Below are 13,996 nucleotides of genomic sequence, written 5' to 3'. Positions count from 1 at the left end.
CCATTGATTTATCTCCTCCTCAGCCTCGGGCCCCGCAGCGGCCGACCACCTACGCAAAAATTTATACCTGCACTCCTCTAATTGAGAGGCTGAGCGGCAAGTGGCGCCGAGGGTCGGCCGGCAGGAGGCAGCGTCAGAGATGCGCACACGGGCCAGGAAGCCTTGAGTTACAGCCCACCACTGCAGCAGCAGCAGCAGCAGCAGCAGCAGCAGCACATGATTTACGCTAAACTCTTCTTCACCGTCCGGAGGGAAGCGGAGGAGTTGACGGATCATCATTTTTGTTTTTGCTTTTGAACACAACTTGCCATTTGAGGCCAAGAGGCGCCTGGAGACGAGCAGCCGGCCCCACGCTGAGGAAGAACATGGTGGCGCCCCCTACGGGTCAGAGGTCAGCAGCCTCAAAGGCAAAAGGTGAGCAGTTGTCAGTGGGAAAGTGGTGTTCGCTTGTCTCAGAATGTCTCTGACAGTGAAGGAATTTAGACACAGTGAAAAAATAAACATATCAAATGACTGAAAGGGACAAAATCATGGGTCACTGCAGCGCCTCGCATGGTCATGAGGAGGCGACCTTGACCTCGCCGGGTCTCGTTCACAAACAGCCTGACAAAGAGTTTAAGACCGCAACATTTTCTAAAACGTGCAGCTTCTAAATCACCAACTACTGCAGGAAAATGACCGGACCAATCAGCATGCAGTGAGGTCAAAGAGGCGGAACAACAGCCTGGACAAACTCCCTCACTGACATACAGCCAGATTCAAATATACAAAGAAATACACACGAAAAAAAATAAAAAAATAATAATAATTCAGGTTGCAGATCAAAGTAGAATCAGTCCCAGAAAATGGCTCCTTTGGGAGGGAAAAAAAATCTGACGTATGTAAGAAAAAACACATTAAGTGAAAGGGGTATGTTTACTCATGAACATAAAAAAATATTTCAGACTCTGAGCATTTTTTTCAAGGCCGCACAAACAGAACAGAGGCAGCGAAAAACAAAGACTCATCATCAACTGCAGACAAACGGCAGGCGCTCTGTGGTCAGTCACACCCTGAGTGAGCGTCGCCGCTCTGCAGCGGGCATCTGGTGCACATGGGCTTCTTTTTTTTAAACAGTGGAAAGTCCTAATTAAACACTGCAGCAGCAGCAGCAGCAGCAGACAGCCACACCTGCCTGTGCACCCCGCCCTGCTCAGCTCAGCTGCTCCCAGCATGCACTGGGAGGAAGCATGGCACTCTGGGAGTTGGAGTGGTCGCGTGCTGTTGCCTGAAGGAGCAGCTGGATGAAGAAGAAGAAGAAGAAGAAGAAGAAGAAGAAGAAGAAGAAGAAGAACCGCAAGTCTTTTTGGTTCTCTGTAAAACACTGCTTTCTGGCCACTTCCTGTGCTCGCCTCTGATTGGTCACCACTTGTTGCCCCTGCCAACCACTCACTCTACCCTTAAAGCCGACACCCAATCAGAAGAGACAAGGATGAGGGTCTTTGCAGAACTCATGTCTGCGACATCATCCTGCTGTAGGAGCAGCAGCAGCTGCAGCTGATTCAGCTGAAATGTAGATTAGTGATATTTGGAGGATGTCCACAGAAATGCAAGCAAGCAAGCAAAAAAACCAAACAAACAAAACAAAACCCAGAATGCATCACTGCTCACTGTTGGTCCCAACAATGACTGCAAACATGAGGGACTCATTTGATTCACTGCTGGGAGTGAAACAAATGAGTCCCTGAGGGGTTGTGAGGTTTTTTTTTGTTTTACCTTCAGGGTTGAACTTTGGGCCAGGCGCTTCATGACCGTGTCAGGACTGAATCTGTCTGAGTCTGATCTTTTTTCTTTTTCTTTTCTCCAGGTCGGTCCAGGTGTCTTTTAACTGGCTCAGTGACGAGGTGCACCTGGCCTCGGAGAGTCGGAAAAGAACAGAAGGAAAAAGAAGAAACGTCCAGCAGCAAGTCACTGGACTGGACTGGACGGCCCGGGAGAACTCTGTGTTTATCTCCATGAACTCTGGTTTTGGCTCGTTTTCTGGAGCTTCTGGAGGACAATGACTGGAGACGATTTCTGTCTGTTATTCAGATCAAATGAGTCACCGAATCACTGACTCGCTGCAGTTCAAACGATGTCAGAAGTTGACAAAAATAGCGCGACTATAAACGGAGGAGGCCACGCCTCTTCTCTCATCTGTCATTGTCTCGCACCCAAACACCCCCTTCCTCCTCCTCCTCCTCCTCCTCTTCTTTCTTCTCCTCCCTCCCACCACATCACTCTGCAGTCGTGCGGTACTGTGGTATCGTTCCCGAACAGCCTGCTTGTTGTTTGTCCCCCCCAGTTCCAGCTCCCATCACCAGCCACATGAAAACCAGTTTGGCCTCAAAAACAGTCGGAGCCGCCACTGTATCACTCGCGCAAAAATAAAATGAGGAAAAAAGTTTGTTCCTACTGCCGAACAACGAGCCGGAACGCAGCTGATCGGATATCTGCTGATGGAGGAGTTTTGCAGGAAAGCGGTGACGTAAACTACAAACTGTGGAGACGGCCTGGTGTTTATGGCGCTGAGGCCTATTGTCAGCCACGGATATAAATAGAAACACAAATTAGAAGGTGGCTGGTAGACACAGTGGAGCAGCAGAGGGCAGGAGGAGTCTTCCAAAACCTCCCAGAATCACAGAATCCTGCTTTCTTTTTCCCCGAACTTTCACCTTTTTCGCTCCGTGCGGTTCGGACAAACCGAATGAAATTAATATTTTTCTGCACAAAACTCCTCACTGTCAAAGCTGAAAATTCCTCTTTTTTATGCAGGGTTTAAAGGGTTAAATAAAGAGTTAAGTTTAAAGGTGTCAACATGTTCTCAACCTTTACGGTCCTTGTCATTCATCCCGAGCAGCTTCAGATGATTAATCAGCACAGAAACTCAGACAGCACATTTAGCCCTGTGTTTGCAGCCCCCCCGGAACTTCCACGTGTTTAGAAAATGGTCCGTGAAAGATAAACCTGCCTCAGAGGGCAGAGCCAGCACCTGCTCCGGGGACGGGCGGAGGAGAGGCGCGGGATGGTGGCTATATTTGCCCTTTGTGACATCACAGAGGGTAGAAGGCTTTTCTCATCAGTCAGGCAATGTTGCAGAACCTCTGAAGTCACTTCTAGAAAACCAGTGAAGAACCTTCAGTGGTTCCCCGGCCAGTCCAGAGCTCTGAAAGCACTGCAACCAGCACCAGCTCAGCCAGTCAGCTGCCGGCAGCCTAAGCAGCAGCTGCTGAAGGCGTCTGAAGACCTTCTGGGCACCAGAACCAGGCTGTCTCAGGTTTCCGAAAAAAAAAAAAAAAGCTGAAAGTTCCTGAAGGACTGAGCATCAGGGCTAAACGGGTTTCCAGACTCACCCATTGCGAAGGTTGGAAGGTGAACAGTTCCCAGGACGGTCATAGCCTTAGATTCCTCCTTCCTCCTCCTCTCCTTCTCCTTCTCCTTCTCCTTCTTCTTCTTCTCCTCCTCCAGGTTCTGTCCCTCACTGTGCCAACGTCCACAGCCGGAGCTCCAGCTGGGCCGACCCACCGACCGTCACTGGCGCCTGCTGGAGGAAGAACTGGAGGAGTCAGAACGTGACCGGCCTTAAAGGGTGTGTGCATGTGTTTCTTCTCCTCCTCCTCCTCCTCCTCCTTCTCCTTCTTCTTCTTCTGCTGCTGCTGCTGCTGCTGTTGCTTGGGGAGGGAAAAAAAAGCCCACATCCCACTGTCAGCCAGGCAGCAGCCCAGTTCCAGCCGGGCCGCCGTCCAAACAGACATGAAACTATTCTATTTCAGTCTGCAAGGGGGGAGGAGGGGATCTGAGGGTGGGGGTGAGGGGAGGTGGAGAGGAGGGGGGCAAGGCCTGTGGTGGAGCGAGTAATTGTAGACTGACCAGTCATGCTGACATGTAATTGCAGAGCTCATCAGATGCTGAGGAACTGCTGCCAACTAGAAAAGGTAGAAGGAGAGATTTCATTTGATTTTTTCTTTTCTTTTTTTTTTTCGATTTTTTTACTTTTCAGAAAACACATCAGACCACATGAATAAATGAGGAGCTGGTCTCCAGATGTGGCAGCCGTAGCTAGACGGAGGAGAGCGAGGGAGGGACAGAGAACAGCAGCAGCAGAAGAAGAGAAGGGCAGGATGAAGGAAGTGCCGTGGCAGCAGAAAGAAAGAAAGAAAGAAAGAAAAAACAACCCCCCCAAAAAAAGTGCCATTCCTGACGCGGCGAAAGTGTGTTTACCTTAAGCGGGGGAAAAAAAAAAAAAAACGGGAAGAAGTGAGGAAGGTGAGAGCGAGTCCGGCCGCCGGGTGCCGGGTGTCTGGTTTCACATCGGCCTTGGAAATGACGACCTTATGGAAAATTAGGAGCTTTAAAGAAAAAAAAACAAATAGGGGGGAAAGAAAAGTAGGAAATGAAAAAAAAAAACACAGACACGGGGAGCCGTCGGCTGGTTCCCATTACATGGAGAACTCAGCTGGTCTTCACATCCCAATGTATCCATCAGTCCTTAGCTGGGCTAGATTTAGTTCAAATGGGGTGGGGGGACGGCGGGGGGGCGACGTGCACACTTCTATGTGCACACAAGAGCCTGTGACACTTGGTACACAGTCGCTGCGACTCTTAATCTGAACGCAAACAGCTAATTTCCTCAAAAATGTTTCAAGCTCACTTCCTGGCACGCTCAGCTCGGAGGTGTTGGCGCGGTGCTGCGTTCAGGCGCCGCTCGGCCAGATCTAACCAGGAAGGTTCAGGATGGTGGATGTGTTACTCACAGCCGGGCAGAATTGTGCAGAGTCGCTGTTTAAATCCTCTCTGATGCAACGTTTTCTGGGGAGCTGTAGCGTCGAGCTGCACATGCTAACGCTAACGCCGCTAGCTAAGAACGGAACTCTAACGTGTCTTTAGGTTTATCTTAATTCTGGTTGTAGTGTGTTTGTCTTCTGTTTACTGTTTCACCCCCTGCTGGGCCCCGCCCCCTTCTTCTTTTGAAGAACACACCTGCTTTGCTTCGAGAATCAGGCTCACCTGGTCAACATCAACTCATCACCACACAAGTTAATAAGCTCCACCCACATCCTCACCTACTGCTGCCTGTTCTGCATGGTGTGTCAGTGTGTGTATGTGTACATATATTTATATATATATTAAAAGTACTTTTTTTTTCCATGATCACGCCGCTGCTGCAATTTTTATTCATCATTGTGTTGTAAAACTTCAGCAGCTGCGTTGGCTTCTGAAAATCATTTTCTCCAGAATGTCGTCTGCGCCACTGCCAACTACCAGCTGGCCGTGGTTGTTAGTTAACATGTGGCCGACACGCTAACATGCTGGGACCACACGGCTCACATGTGTCCAATGATGTGTAATCAATGACCTGATTTGTGTCTTGTTCACTTTCCTCGTACACGGCAGCAGGCAGCTGGGGGTTAAAGGTCGCAGCTAAACATGGGTAAGGTGAGGTTGCGGGGGTCAAGAGGTCAAACACGTTCTTGAAATGTCCCAAACTGTTCCTTCATATTATTAAAAAAAAAACATGCATATTAAAAGCTGCGTTCTGGAAAACTGCTCTGTGGTGGAAGTTTTCCGGGATCCTGACCAGAGAGGGGCTGCCGGTGGGTTTCTTCTCCTCTTTCCTCCTTCTCCTTCCCCTTCTCCCCCTCCTTGGTTTTCTCCTCTGCAGACCGTCTCCTCTCCAGCTGCTCACCACTGATTCGGAGCAGCTGTGGGTCGTCGCGATTGTTTGACCGCTGTATAAAAAAAAACAAAAAACCCTAGGCCCAGTTATCTCAATGTACACACAGTAAATGTATGTATGTATGTATGTATGTATGAGGGGGGAGGAGGTGGAGGGTTTTCCTCTTCGATCGTGCATGGCGCACGGATTTTGAGTGGGAAAAATAAATGCTCAAAATGTCAGACACGCAAAAGTTCCAGGGGGGGAAAAACCCACAAATGACCTCTTTGCTTAAAAAAAAAAAAGAAAAGAAAATCTAATCTCCCCTAGTTTTCCATCTTGGAAATGAGACAAAGTCCCGCCTCTCCTCGTTTAACAGCTAATTTAACAACCACTGCAGGAACTAATCTGATTCTGTCTCGACCATTATTGCGCGTGTGTGTGTTTTGTTTTTCTTCAACCCAACTCTTCTCACTCTGTGCTGTTTAGCGACACGGCTGCTCGCTCCGCTGCGTGCCACCCATCCATCCATCCAACCATCCATCCATCCATTCATCCATCCATCCATCCGTGCCACCAAGCAGGATTGGCGCTTCCCTGTTTTCCGATTTCACCCTCGCTGAACGAGCTCGTTATCCTGCCGATCCTCTCGTGCTCGTTTCCCTTCCAATCCGCCACCGCCACCGCTCTCCGGGAAATCTGCACCTCAAATATTTTACACAAGGCTGGCAGTGCATGCTGGGAATGCTATTAGTGGCTAAAAGTCAACGCCGAGCCATAATTATATGTTTTGTTTTTTGTTTTTTTTTTGCTCCACGATATTTATCTCCCTCCTCTTTGGGCAATTATTTTGATTTATGCGACGAGAATGTTTTATTTCCTGCGAGCGCCTCGGGGGCCTTTTTTTTTTCTTCTTTTTGTTCCCCCCCAAACCTTTACGCAGCGATTCGCCGGAGCGTTCTGAGGTTTTGTTTGGAAAGGGAAACTGCTGCGGAGCTTCCCAGTACAACCAGTCCTGCACTGGTGACGGCAGCCTGCAAACATTCCTGCAGCGAAAGCAAAACATCCACCCGACATTCACAAAATGTTACACTGCTTCTTTGATTGTGTGTGTGTGTTTGAGAGAGAGAGAAAGAGAGAGAGAGAGAGAGAGAAAAAGACAGAGAAAGAGAGGGTGCTAAAGTCAGAACTGCATATATGTTAATCAGCCCCTGGTGATGTCACAGAGGGCACTGATACCCCAGCCAGGTGTTGGCTCCACCCTCTCAGACTGCCTCAATCAGATCCAGATTTGATTAAGCGTCATCATTTTTTGGACTGGAGGCTGCAAACAGCAGGCTAACCTGCACAGAGCGGCGTGCAGTCCTGCAGGAGAAGGACGAGAAGGAGGAGGAGGAGGAGGAGGAGGAGGAGGTGTGAGGATGAAGACGCAGGAGGGAGGGTTCAGCATGGCCGCCGCTCAGGCAGCCCTGACGGAACGCTGCACTGGCATCATCGGCCCGCGAGAACATTGTGCAGCCGCGCCGGCGCTCAAACACCTCGCAGGAGCTCCTCAGCTCGTCGTCTCCTCTTGAGTTCCGATGAGAAACTTTCACCCGTCGTCGCTCTGGCGCCCCCTAATGGAGCCACGCTGGAAGGACAAAGAGGGAGGCCTGCGACCTGCAGTGTGTGCACGTGTGTGTGTGTGTGTGTGTGTGTGTGTGTGTGTGTGTGTGTGTGTGTGTGTGCATATTTGGTTTCCGCACTATTTGCCTTTATATTTTTCCTTTTTGTTATTCAGTTTAAAAGGCTTTAAATTCAAAGTTTGTGATCAATTTAATGCTTGATGTGTGTTTTGATGGCTTAATGCAGTTTAGCTTTAAAGTGCTTTTATGAGGAGCTGTGTTTTTTTTTTTTTGGATGTTTGTTTGAATCACCAGCGAATTGCAAGCCTCGGCTTTGCTCCTTTGCTGATGATCTGGAGGCGGAGCCAATGGATTGTACCTGGTTTTAAACCCCCAAGAAGAAAAAGAAGCACACCAGTAGTAGCGAGTGTATCTAAAATACATTTTAATCTTGCTGAAATTTGTATACTTTTTTTTTTTTTTATCTTTTCACAATATTGTTTTACAATATCAACGCATCGCCACTCTGTCTGTCTTGTCTGTCCGCCTTCAGTCCCAGCTTCCTCTTCCTCTTCCTCTTCCTCTTCCTCTTCCTCTTCCTCTGTCGCCTCCGAGCACAGCCGTACAATCATGTTCGTGTAAATTTTTCTACATCAAGGCACGAGACAACAGCCGCTGTGGGGTGGGGGAGGTGGTAGTGGGGGTTGGGGGGGTTGAGTTGGGGGGATGGGAGGTGGGTTGGGAGGGTCTCTATGGAACCTTCTGGAGAACTCTGAGTGAGTGGGAACCACTGGACGTGGAGGGAAATGTGCTCTGAAGGAGGCGAAAGGAGGAGAAAAGGGGGAAATCAAGGAGCCGCTGCCGCTCTCTTTTAGTCTTCCACTGATAGTCATGTATAAAAAAAGAGGGAGGAGCCAAGAGCATGTTTGTTTGTTCTCTTCTCCGACATCAAATAAAGTGCTTTTTTTTCTCTTTTTTTTTTTCTTGTATTTTGCCAAAAACAAAAAAGCCAAGGGTTGAACTGAGACGATGGACAGAAAGGGAAAAAAAGTCTTTTTTTTTTCTCCATTTTGAGTCTCTTCTAGAATGTGAGGGAGTGGATAAAGGGCCAGTTCAGTGTTTTATTTATCTGCTTTTTTTCATGTTTTTTGTAGCTATTTGTTCTCAGGTGGTGGTGGTGGGCGGGGTGGTTGGTGAGGGGCGGGATTTATTCTGACATTTCCTTGGTGGGGGAGGGTTCAAGGCCTAGAAGACAGAGGGCGACAGAGAGGAGTTTCAATTTCGCAATTTTCAATTTCAAACAAAACGACATCCGAAATTCGTGGGAATTTTTCTGCGTACCGGCTCTCCTCACATCTGGATGCTTCTCCTCCGCCTGCCGAAGGCCTTGGCGCCGACGTTGGTGGGCACAAAGTTGCTGTTGCCCATCCCCCCCGACCGGCTGAGGAAGTCGGCCAGGCGGTGGGTCACGCAGGTCGCCGTGTTGCAGGCTCGCTTCTGTGCTGTAACGCTGCTTCAGGGGAACAAACACCGGGTTAACCAAGGCACAAAGACTGTCACTTGGAATTGTAAATGTGCAGCATGCATGCAGGGTGTCATTGCGTTGTTAAACTCCAGGCACTTTTTTTTCTTTTGTCAGTGTTCTTACCTTCTCAACTGCTGCAAGTGACAAGATGCTCTAACATCGTCCCTCCATGTTAGCACCCACCCCCCACCCAATACACCCAACCATTTAGCAACCCCGACCCAGCGGACCAACCCGGGTAATGAGAGCGAGCTAAGGCTTCCTGGTAGAAAAATACGTTTATTGAAGATCAAGAAGAAGACGAAGAAGAAAGATGAATTATTGGTGGCAGAATTTAGGTGAGCTCTCTAAAACCTTCTGGGGGAACGTAGAGAACGTTCGGCTACCTGGAACTAATCTGTCAGGGTCCAATTAGTCTGAGAGGACTTGGTGGCTGGGGGGTGGGTGGGGGGTTCGAGGTGGTGGGGCCGATGCTTCTCTGCCGAGGAGGAAAAGAAAAAAGGAACCAAGAAGAAAAAAAAAAAGGAGGGACCTGGAGGTTCTCTGGGGGTTAATCAAGCAGGTCAAGGCATCATGCACTTGCCAATCTGGAAAACAATCAGGTGGAAGGGGTAGGGATGGGGATGGGGGCAGCGCAGGGGGCGGGGGGGTGCGGAGTGACGCTCTAGATGCCGTCGAACGTCTCGCCGTAGCTTGCATAGCTGTCGCCCTCGGCGGCGGCGGCGCTGCGCTTCTTGCCGGGGGTCCCGGCTCCCACGTTGGTGCGAGGGAACGTCTGCAGCTTGTGCAGCTCCTGAGACAGTTTCCCCAGCACGCAGGTGCTGAGGTTGGAGCAGCGCTTGGCGAGCGGCCTGTCCATGCTGCTGGGGTGGGGAGTCGGGTGGGTGGGGGGATGGAGGGGGGAGGGGGGAGGGGGGAGAAAACATGCAAGAGAACAAGGCTCAAACAAAACATGCAAGGGGGGAAAATAAATCATCATTCCTCATATTCGGCATTCCTCATCATACTTATCATCATCATCATCATCACCTTCAGCATCGTCATCACCGTCATCATCATCGTCATCATCATCATCATCACTCATGCAGCCTCATGCAGACGTTACAACCGAACAAGTCAAAAATAAAACACCATGTCAACATGTCAGAGTCATCCTGCTACATGCTCCCCCCCCCCACCACCACACACACACCCACACACTTTCGTTGATCACCCCACCCCCACCTCCTTAGCCCCACCCACATGCACCAAAACCCCACCCCACCCAGGTCCCGGCTCCCCCATCTTCCGACCCAGCCGCCTCCCACTCTCTCATGCAACCAACTCCGCTCCATTGGCATCATGCACACTTATTGTCTTCTGTCGCAGGCGTCCCCTGGGTCACATGACCTCTCCGGCAAGCGGGCAGGCAGGACGACGGGAAGGCGGGAAGGCAGGCTGCAAACATCGGTTCCATTCCATTCCATTCCGAAACGAACGAAAAAAAAAAAAAACTCAAAGCAGGGACAGGGCAGAGAACGTCGGGGCTGGGCCTCGCACTACGTTACTGGAAGTGATTCTGCCCCCTGGTGGGCTGGAGGATGAGGTGCAGCTACGGCTGGTCGAACCCCAGGCCACCGCCGCTACAAAAGACTCGTCAAGGTCATCGTGGGTCAGACTGCATCTACTGAGATGGCCTTGGAAAAAAACACGCTGAACCGCTGTGTGGCGCTTGCGGACCCCTCACTCGTCAGGAAGTGAGAGCACCCGGGTCGCCGCTGCGTACCTGTTTCCCTCGGTGGCCTGCTGCTCCAGCTCCTCCGCCGTCATCTGCACAAACTCCTTGACGATGGCGTTGAGTAGCCGCCGCGCCTCGTAGTCGGTGAGCGTGACCCGGTCTGACATGGACTCCAGACCCGGTCTGAAGTGGGGAAGGAGGGAGGGGCGGAGATCAGCCTCTGGACCGGTACGTGTGTGTGTGTGTGTGTGTGTGCGTGCGTGAGGGGTCGAGAGGTTTGACGGAGACGTCAGCGACTCCGAGGGTGGATGACGTCTGAGCTGGAGGGGCCAGCCGCCAGTAATCTATGGAGAGTGCCCCATCAGAGTGTGTGTGTGTGTGTGTGTGTGTGTGTGTGTGTGTGTGTGTGTTTGTGTGTGTGTGTGTGTGTGTGTGTCCATCAACAGCGTCCCGATTTATGACAAAATCAATAGTTTGATGTCAGCGGCCCAAACGAGGAGCGATCACGTCACCTTTTATGCTTTCATTTCATTTTTTATTTTTTTTTATTTCCTAGTTTTGATTATTTATTTAACGAATGCAGCATATTTTTCTGTAAAAAAAAAAAAAAAAGGTTACATAGGTCACATCCTCCACTCCCTAAATGCCAGATTCTATTTTGGATTTTTCTGTTAAATCTTAATTTAAATTTCAAATTCATTGGAACTAAAAATTGCTACTAGATTAAATGTACTTATCTCTTTCCCTCACACAAATTTTCAGACTTTTTTGAAAATTTGAAACAAAAAAGAAAAGAAAAGAGAAAAGAGAACATTTTCAAGTCTCCTCCACTTGTGATAAGAATAACTTAAAAATCTAAATTTAACTTCCCTCCTCCACTGCATTTTAGCTGGACTAATAATTGTGTTTTGAGTTAAAAAAAAAAAAAAAAAAAATTTAATTCAATAAAGCACAAAAAAAAATGCAAAAGTCAACTGGGCTTCTCACCTGGCGGGCGCCGCTTGTGAGCAGTACATCTGGCAGATGACCAGCGTGTAGGCGACGAGCAGAGCGGAGATCTTCAACATGACCATGGTCCCCTGCAGGGCGAGATCACACACCTGCAGTCAGCCTGCAGCCACGCAACTTCTGACACGCACTCTGCATCGGCAAACACACGCGCACACACGCACACACACGCACTTGCTTCTGATCCTCTGTCGCAGGGAAACAGGGCGGAACAGTAGAAAGTTGCTGGAAGGACGTCAGAAGAAGCAAACTGGCTTCTCGGCTCGCCCCACAAATCATCTGAACGTCTCTTCTTCGTCCTCCCGCAGCATCTTATCGAAAAACCCACCTCCCTTCCCTCCCTCTCTCACCCGCCTCCCTCCCGCCTCCACCCGCCGCCAGTCACCTCGCCCAGCCCTCAGCATCATTATCATCATCTCCTCCCTCTCTAAAACGCACTGTTCCTCCCAAACATCCAGCCGAGAGCCCAGGACAGGTAGTGCTCACTTTGCAGGTGCCCCAGTGTGTGTGTGAGTATGTGTGTGTGTGTGTGTGAGTGTGTGTGTGTGTGTGTGTGTGTGTGTGTGTGTGTGTGTGTGTGTTGCATGGAGCTGAAAGAAGGAGGGGTGAAAAGGGGCGGAGGAAGAGGAGGAGGAGGAGGAAGAGGAGGAGGAGGGAGGGGGAAGGGGGCCACCAAGCTTGCCAACTCCCTGAGGGAAGCAGTGCATTAGTGTAATGAGCTGCCGGCACTCTCTCTCTCTCTCGCTCTCTCTCTCTCTCTCCCTCTCTCTCTCCCTCCCTGACACACACACACACGCATCAGTCCCTCGTCTTTCCCTCCACTTGCTGATCTTCCTCTCCAATTTCTGCCTTCACTCTTTTTAAAAACAAACAAACAAACAAACAAACAAACAAAGAACAATCATCTGCAAACTTCCTCCTCCTCCTCCTCCTCCTCCTCCTCCTCCTCTTCTTCTTCTTCTGTGGTTTTGTGGTCTTTTTCGGAGGGGTGGGTCCTAGTCAGCTAACTGGACCTTCCCTCCACCTGCAAGGTGGGTGGAGACCCTCCAGACCTGCATGTCACCTCCACGGCCTCCGGCCAGAACCGGGTCACAACCCAAAGAAGTGGCGAAGAAATTCAGCACTCACCTTCGGCGGCGATTGACTCGAGAGGGAAAAAAAACGGGAAAAAAAGGTCAAAAAATTCGACAAATTATATTTGGACGCAAAAAACCAAGTTGCCTTTCCTCCCCCAACTTGCAGGAAGCGACTCTGGACTCTGATGCATGCAGCGCCGCCGTGCCGCCCTTTATATCCCACCACTTGCGTTTGTGCATCGACTGTGTAGGTGTTTAATTATGCGGCTGCCGGCCAATCACGTCGCCCCGCCGGGTGCCAGCGGGCCAATGGGACGCCGCCTCTCATCCCTGGCTCGGACGAGAGGGGGACGTGTCTTCTGCTCTGACGTCATTGGCCGTCCAACTACCACCCCACCCCACCCCACCCCAACTCAGCCCCGCCCCCTTCACTAAGTGCTCCATTCACAAAATCCACCAGTCACTGGCTGCGTTTTTTTTTCTTCTTCTTCTACTTCTTCTTCTTCTTCTTCTTCTTCTTCTTCTTCTTCTTCTTCTTCTTCTTTTTTTTTCACCAATTTGCATTGATGTCATTTATTAAACAGGAGGCCAGAAGAAGCGAACGGGTGGCAGCGGCGGCAATAAATATTTGGAGAAGCTTCCAAAAAACGATACGTAGCTTTCTGTGGTTCAAATGCCAAATCAATAAGAACCCCCCTCCCAAAAAAAGAGAAAAAAAGAAAGAAAAAGATCCATCCATCCCAGCTAAGCACTAGCAGGCGGGGCCATCTGCTGGGAAGGAGCGTACACTACACAGTGACGCACTCTTCATTCATAACGCTCTCCCTGCAGCCACTCTGCACGTTCACTTTATATAATCCCCACTGTCACTTGATGTGATTTGGGCGAGTGGAGCAACAAGCTAATCTCACTCTGAGCACCGGCAGCAGGAGCCTCCTGCATGAAGCACTCAGAGTTTTTGTCTTCCTCACTTTATTCTTTCTCTGTGTTTCTTCTCCTCTAGTTGGTGGCCACAGAAATAAATGCATAAATTGAAATAATTAATTAACCAATCTCAGTCTCGAAGCGTGACGGCGTTTCTGCCAACAAACGTCAGCTCACATCCAGTTAATAAAGTGATAGCTGAAGCAGCAGCGGTGGCCGAGCGAATGACGACGGGCCGGGGCCTCCTCGCACACACACACACACACACACACACACACACACACACACACATACACACACACACACGCACGCACACACTATGGGAGAAGATCGTGGTCGTCGTCCTCTGCTGCAAAAAAAGGGAGCAGATCGATGACAGCCGCCGACCAGAGAGCTTCTCTCTCAAAAGCAATTACACAACTGTTTGCCGTGTGAGCGACGTCTCAAATCCCCGACTTTTCATTAGTG

General features: G+C 49.9%; 2 protein-coding genes across 3 annotated transcripts in view; both read right to left on the bottom strand.

Moving 5' to 3' along the window:
- insc (INSC spindle orientation adaptor protein) overlaps positions 1–3,735 on the bottom strand; it is a 32,002-nt gene extending 28,267 nt beyond the window's left edge. Inside the window, exon 1 of the mRNA XM_076028635.1 lies at positions 3,372–3,735. The gene's annotated coding sequence lies outside the window, so the exon portion shown is untranslated. The remainder of the gene's footprint in view (positions 1–3,371) is intronic.
- A 4,700-nt stretch (positions 3,736–8,435) lies between these two features.
- LOC142889866 (calcitonin gene-related peptide 1) lies at positions 8,436–12,798 on the bottom strand. 2 transcript variants are annotated; one of them, XM_076028547.1, is made up of 5 exons: positions 12,657–12,798; positions 11,508–11,599; positions 10,569–10,703; positions 8,620–8,791; positions 8,436–8,523 (listed from the first exon to the last, which is right to left on the bottom strand). In XM_076028547.1, the coding sequence occupies exons 2-4, from the start codon at positions 11,591–11,593 to the stop codon at positions 8,629–8,631; spliced, it is 384 nt and encodes a 127-aa protein (XP_075884662.1). In that variant the 5' UTR covers positions 11,594–11,599; positions 12,657–12,798; the 3' UTR covers positions 8,436–8,523; positions 8,620–8,628. The 2 variants fall into 2 exon arrangements, with proteins under 2 accessions (XP_075884662.1, XP_075884660.1); XM_076028545.1 differs by having other exon boundaries at positions 8,620–8,788; positions 12,657–12,773.
- Between the last annotated feature and the right edge of the window lie 1,198 nt (positions 12,799–13,996).

This window comes from Nelusetta ayraudi, unplaced genomic scaffold (genome assembly GCF_046127955.1).
Source record: "Nelusetta ayraudi isolate G7.1 ecotype Tasmania unplaced genomic scaffold, CSIRO-AGI_Nayr_v1 ptg000026l, whole genome shotgun sequence".
In the NCBI taxonomy this organism is placed as follows: domain Eukaryota; kingdom Metazoa; phylum Chordata; class Actinopteri; order Tetraodontiformes; family Monacanthidae; genus Nelusetta; species Nelusetta ayraudi.
The sequence above is the reverse complement of the archived record's forward strand: the minus strand, read 5'-3'. Positions and strand labels throughout refer to the sequence as shown.

Coding starts and splice junctions, on each gene's coding strand:
- LOC142889866 (XM_076028547.1), bottom strand. CDS start 11,593: ATGGTCATGTTGAAGATCTCCGCTCTGCTCGTCGCCTACACGCTGGTC. Junction 10,704..11,507: donor TCACAAGCGGCGCCCGCCAG/GTGAGAAGCCCA, acceptor TCCCCACTTCAG/ACCGGGTCTGGAGTCCATGT. Junction 8,792..10,568: donor CAGGCCACCGAGGGAAACAG/GTACGCAGCGGC, acceptor GTTCCCCTGAAG/CAGCGTTACAGCACAGAAGC.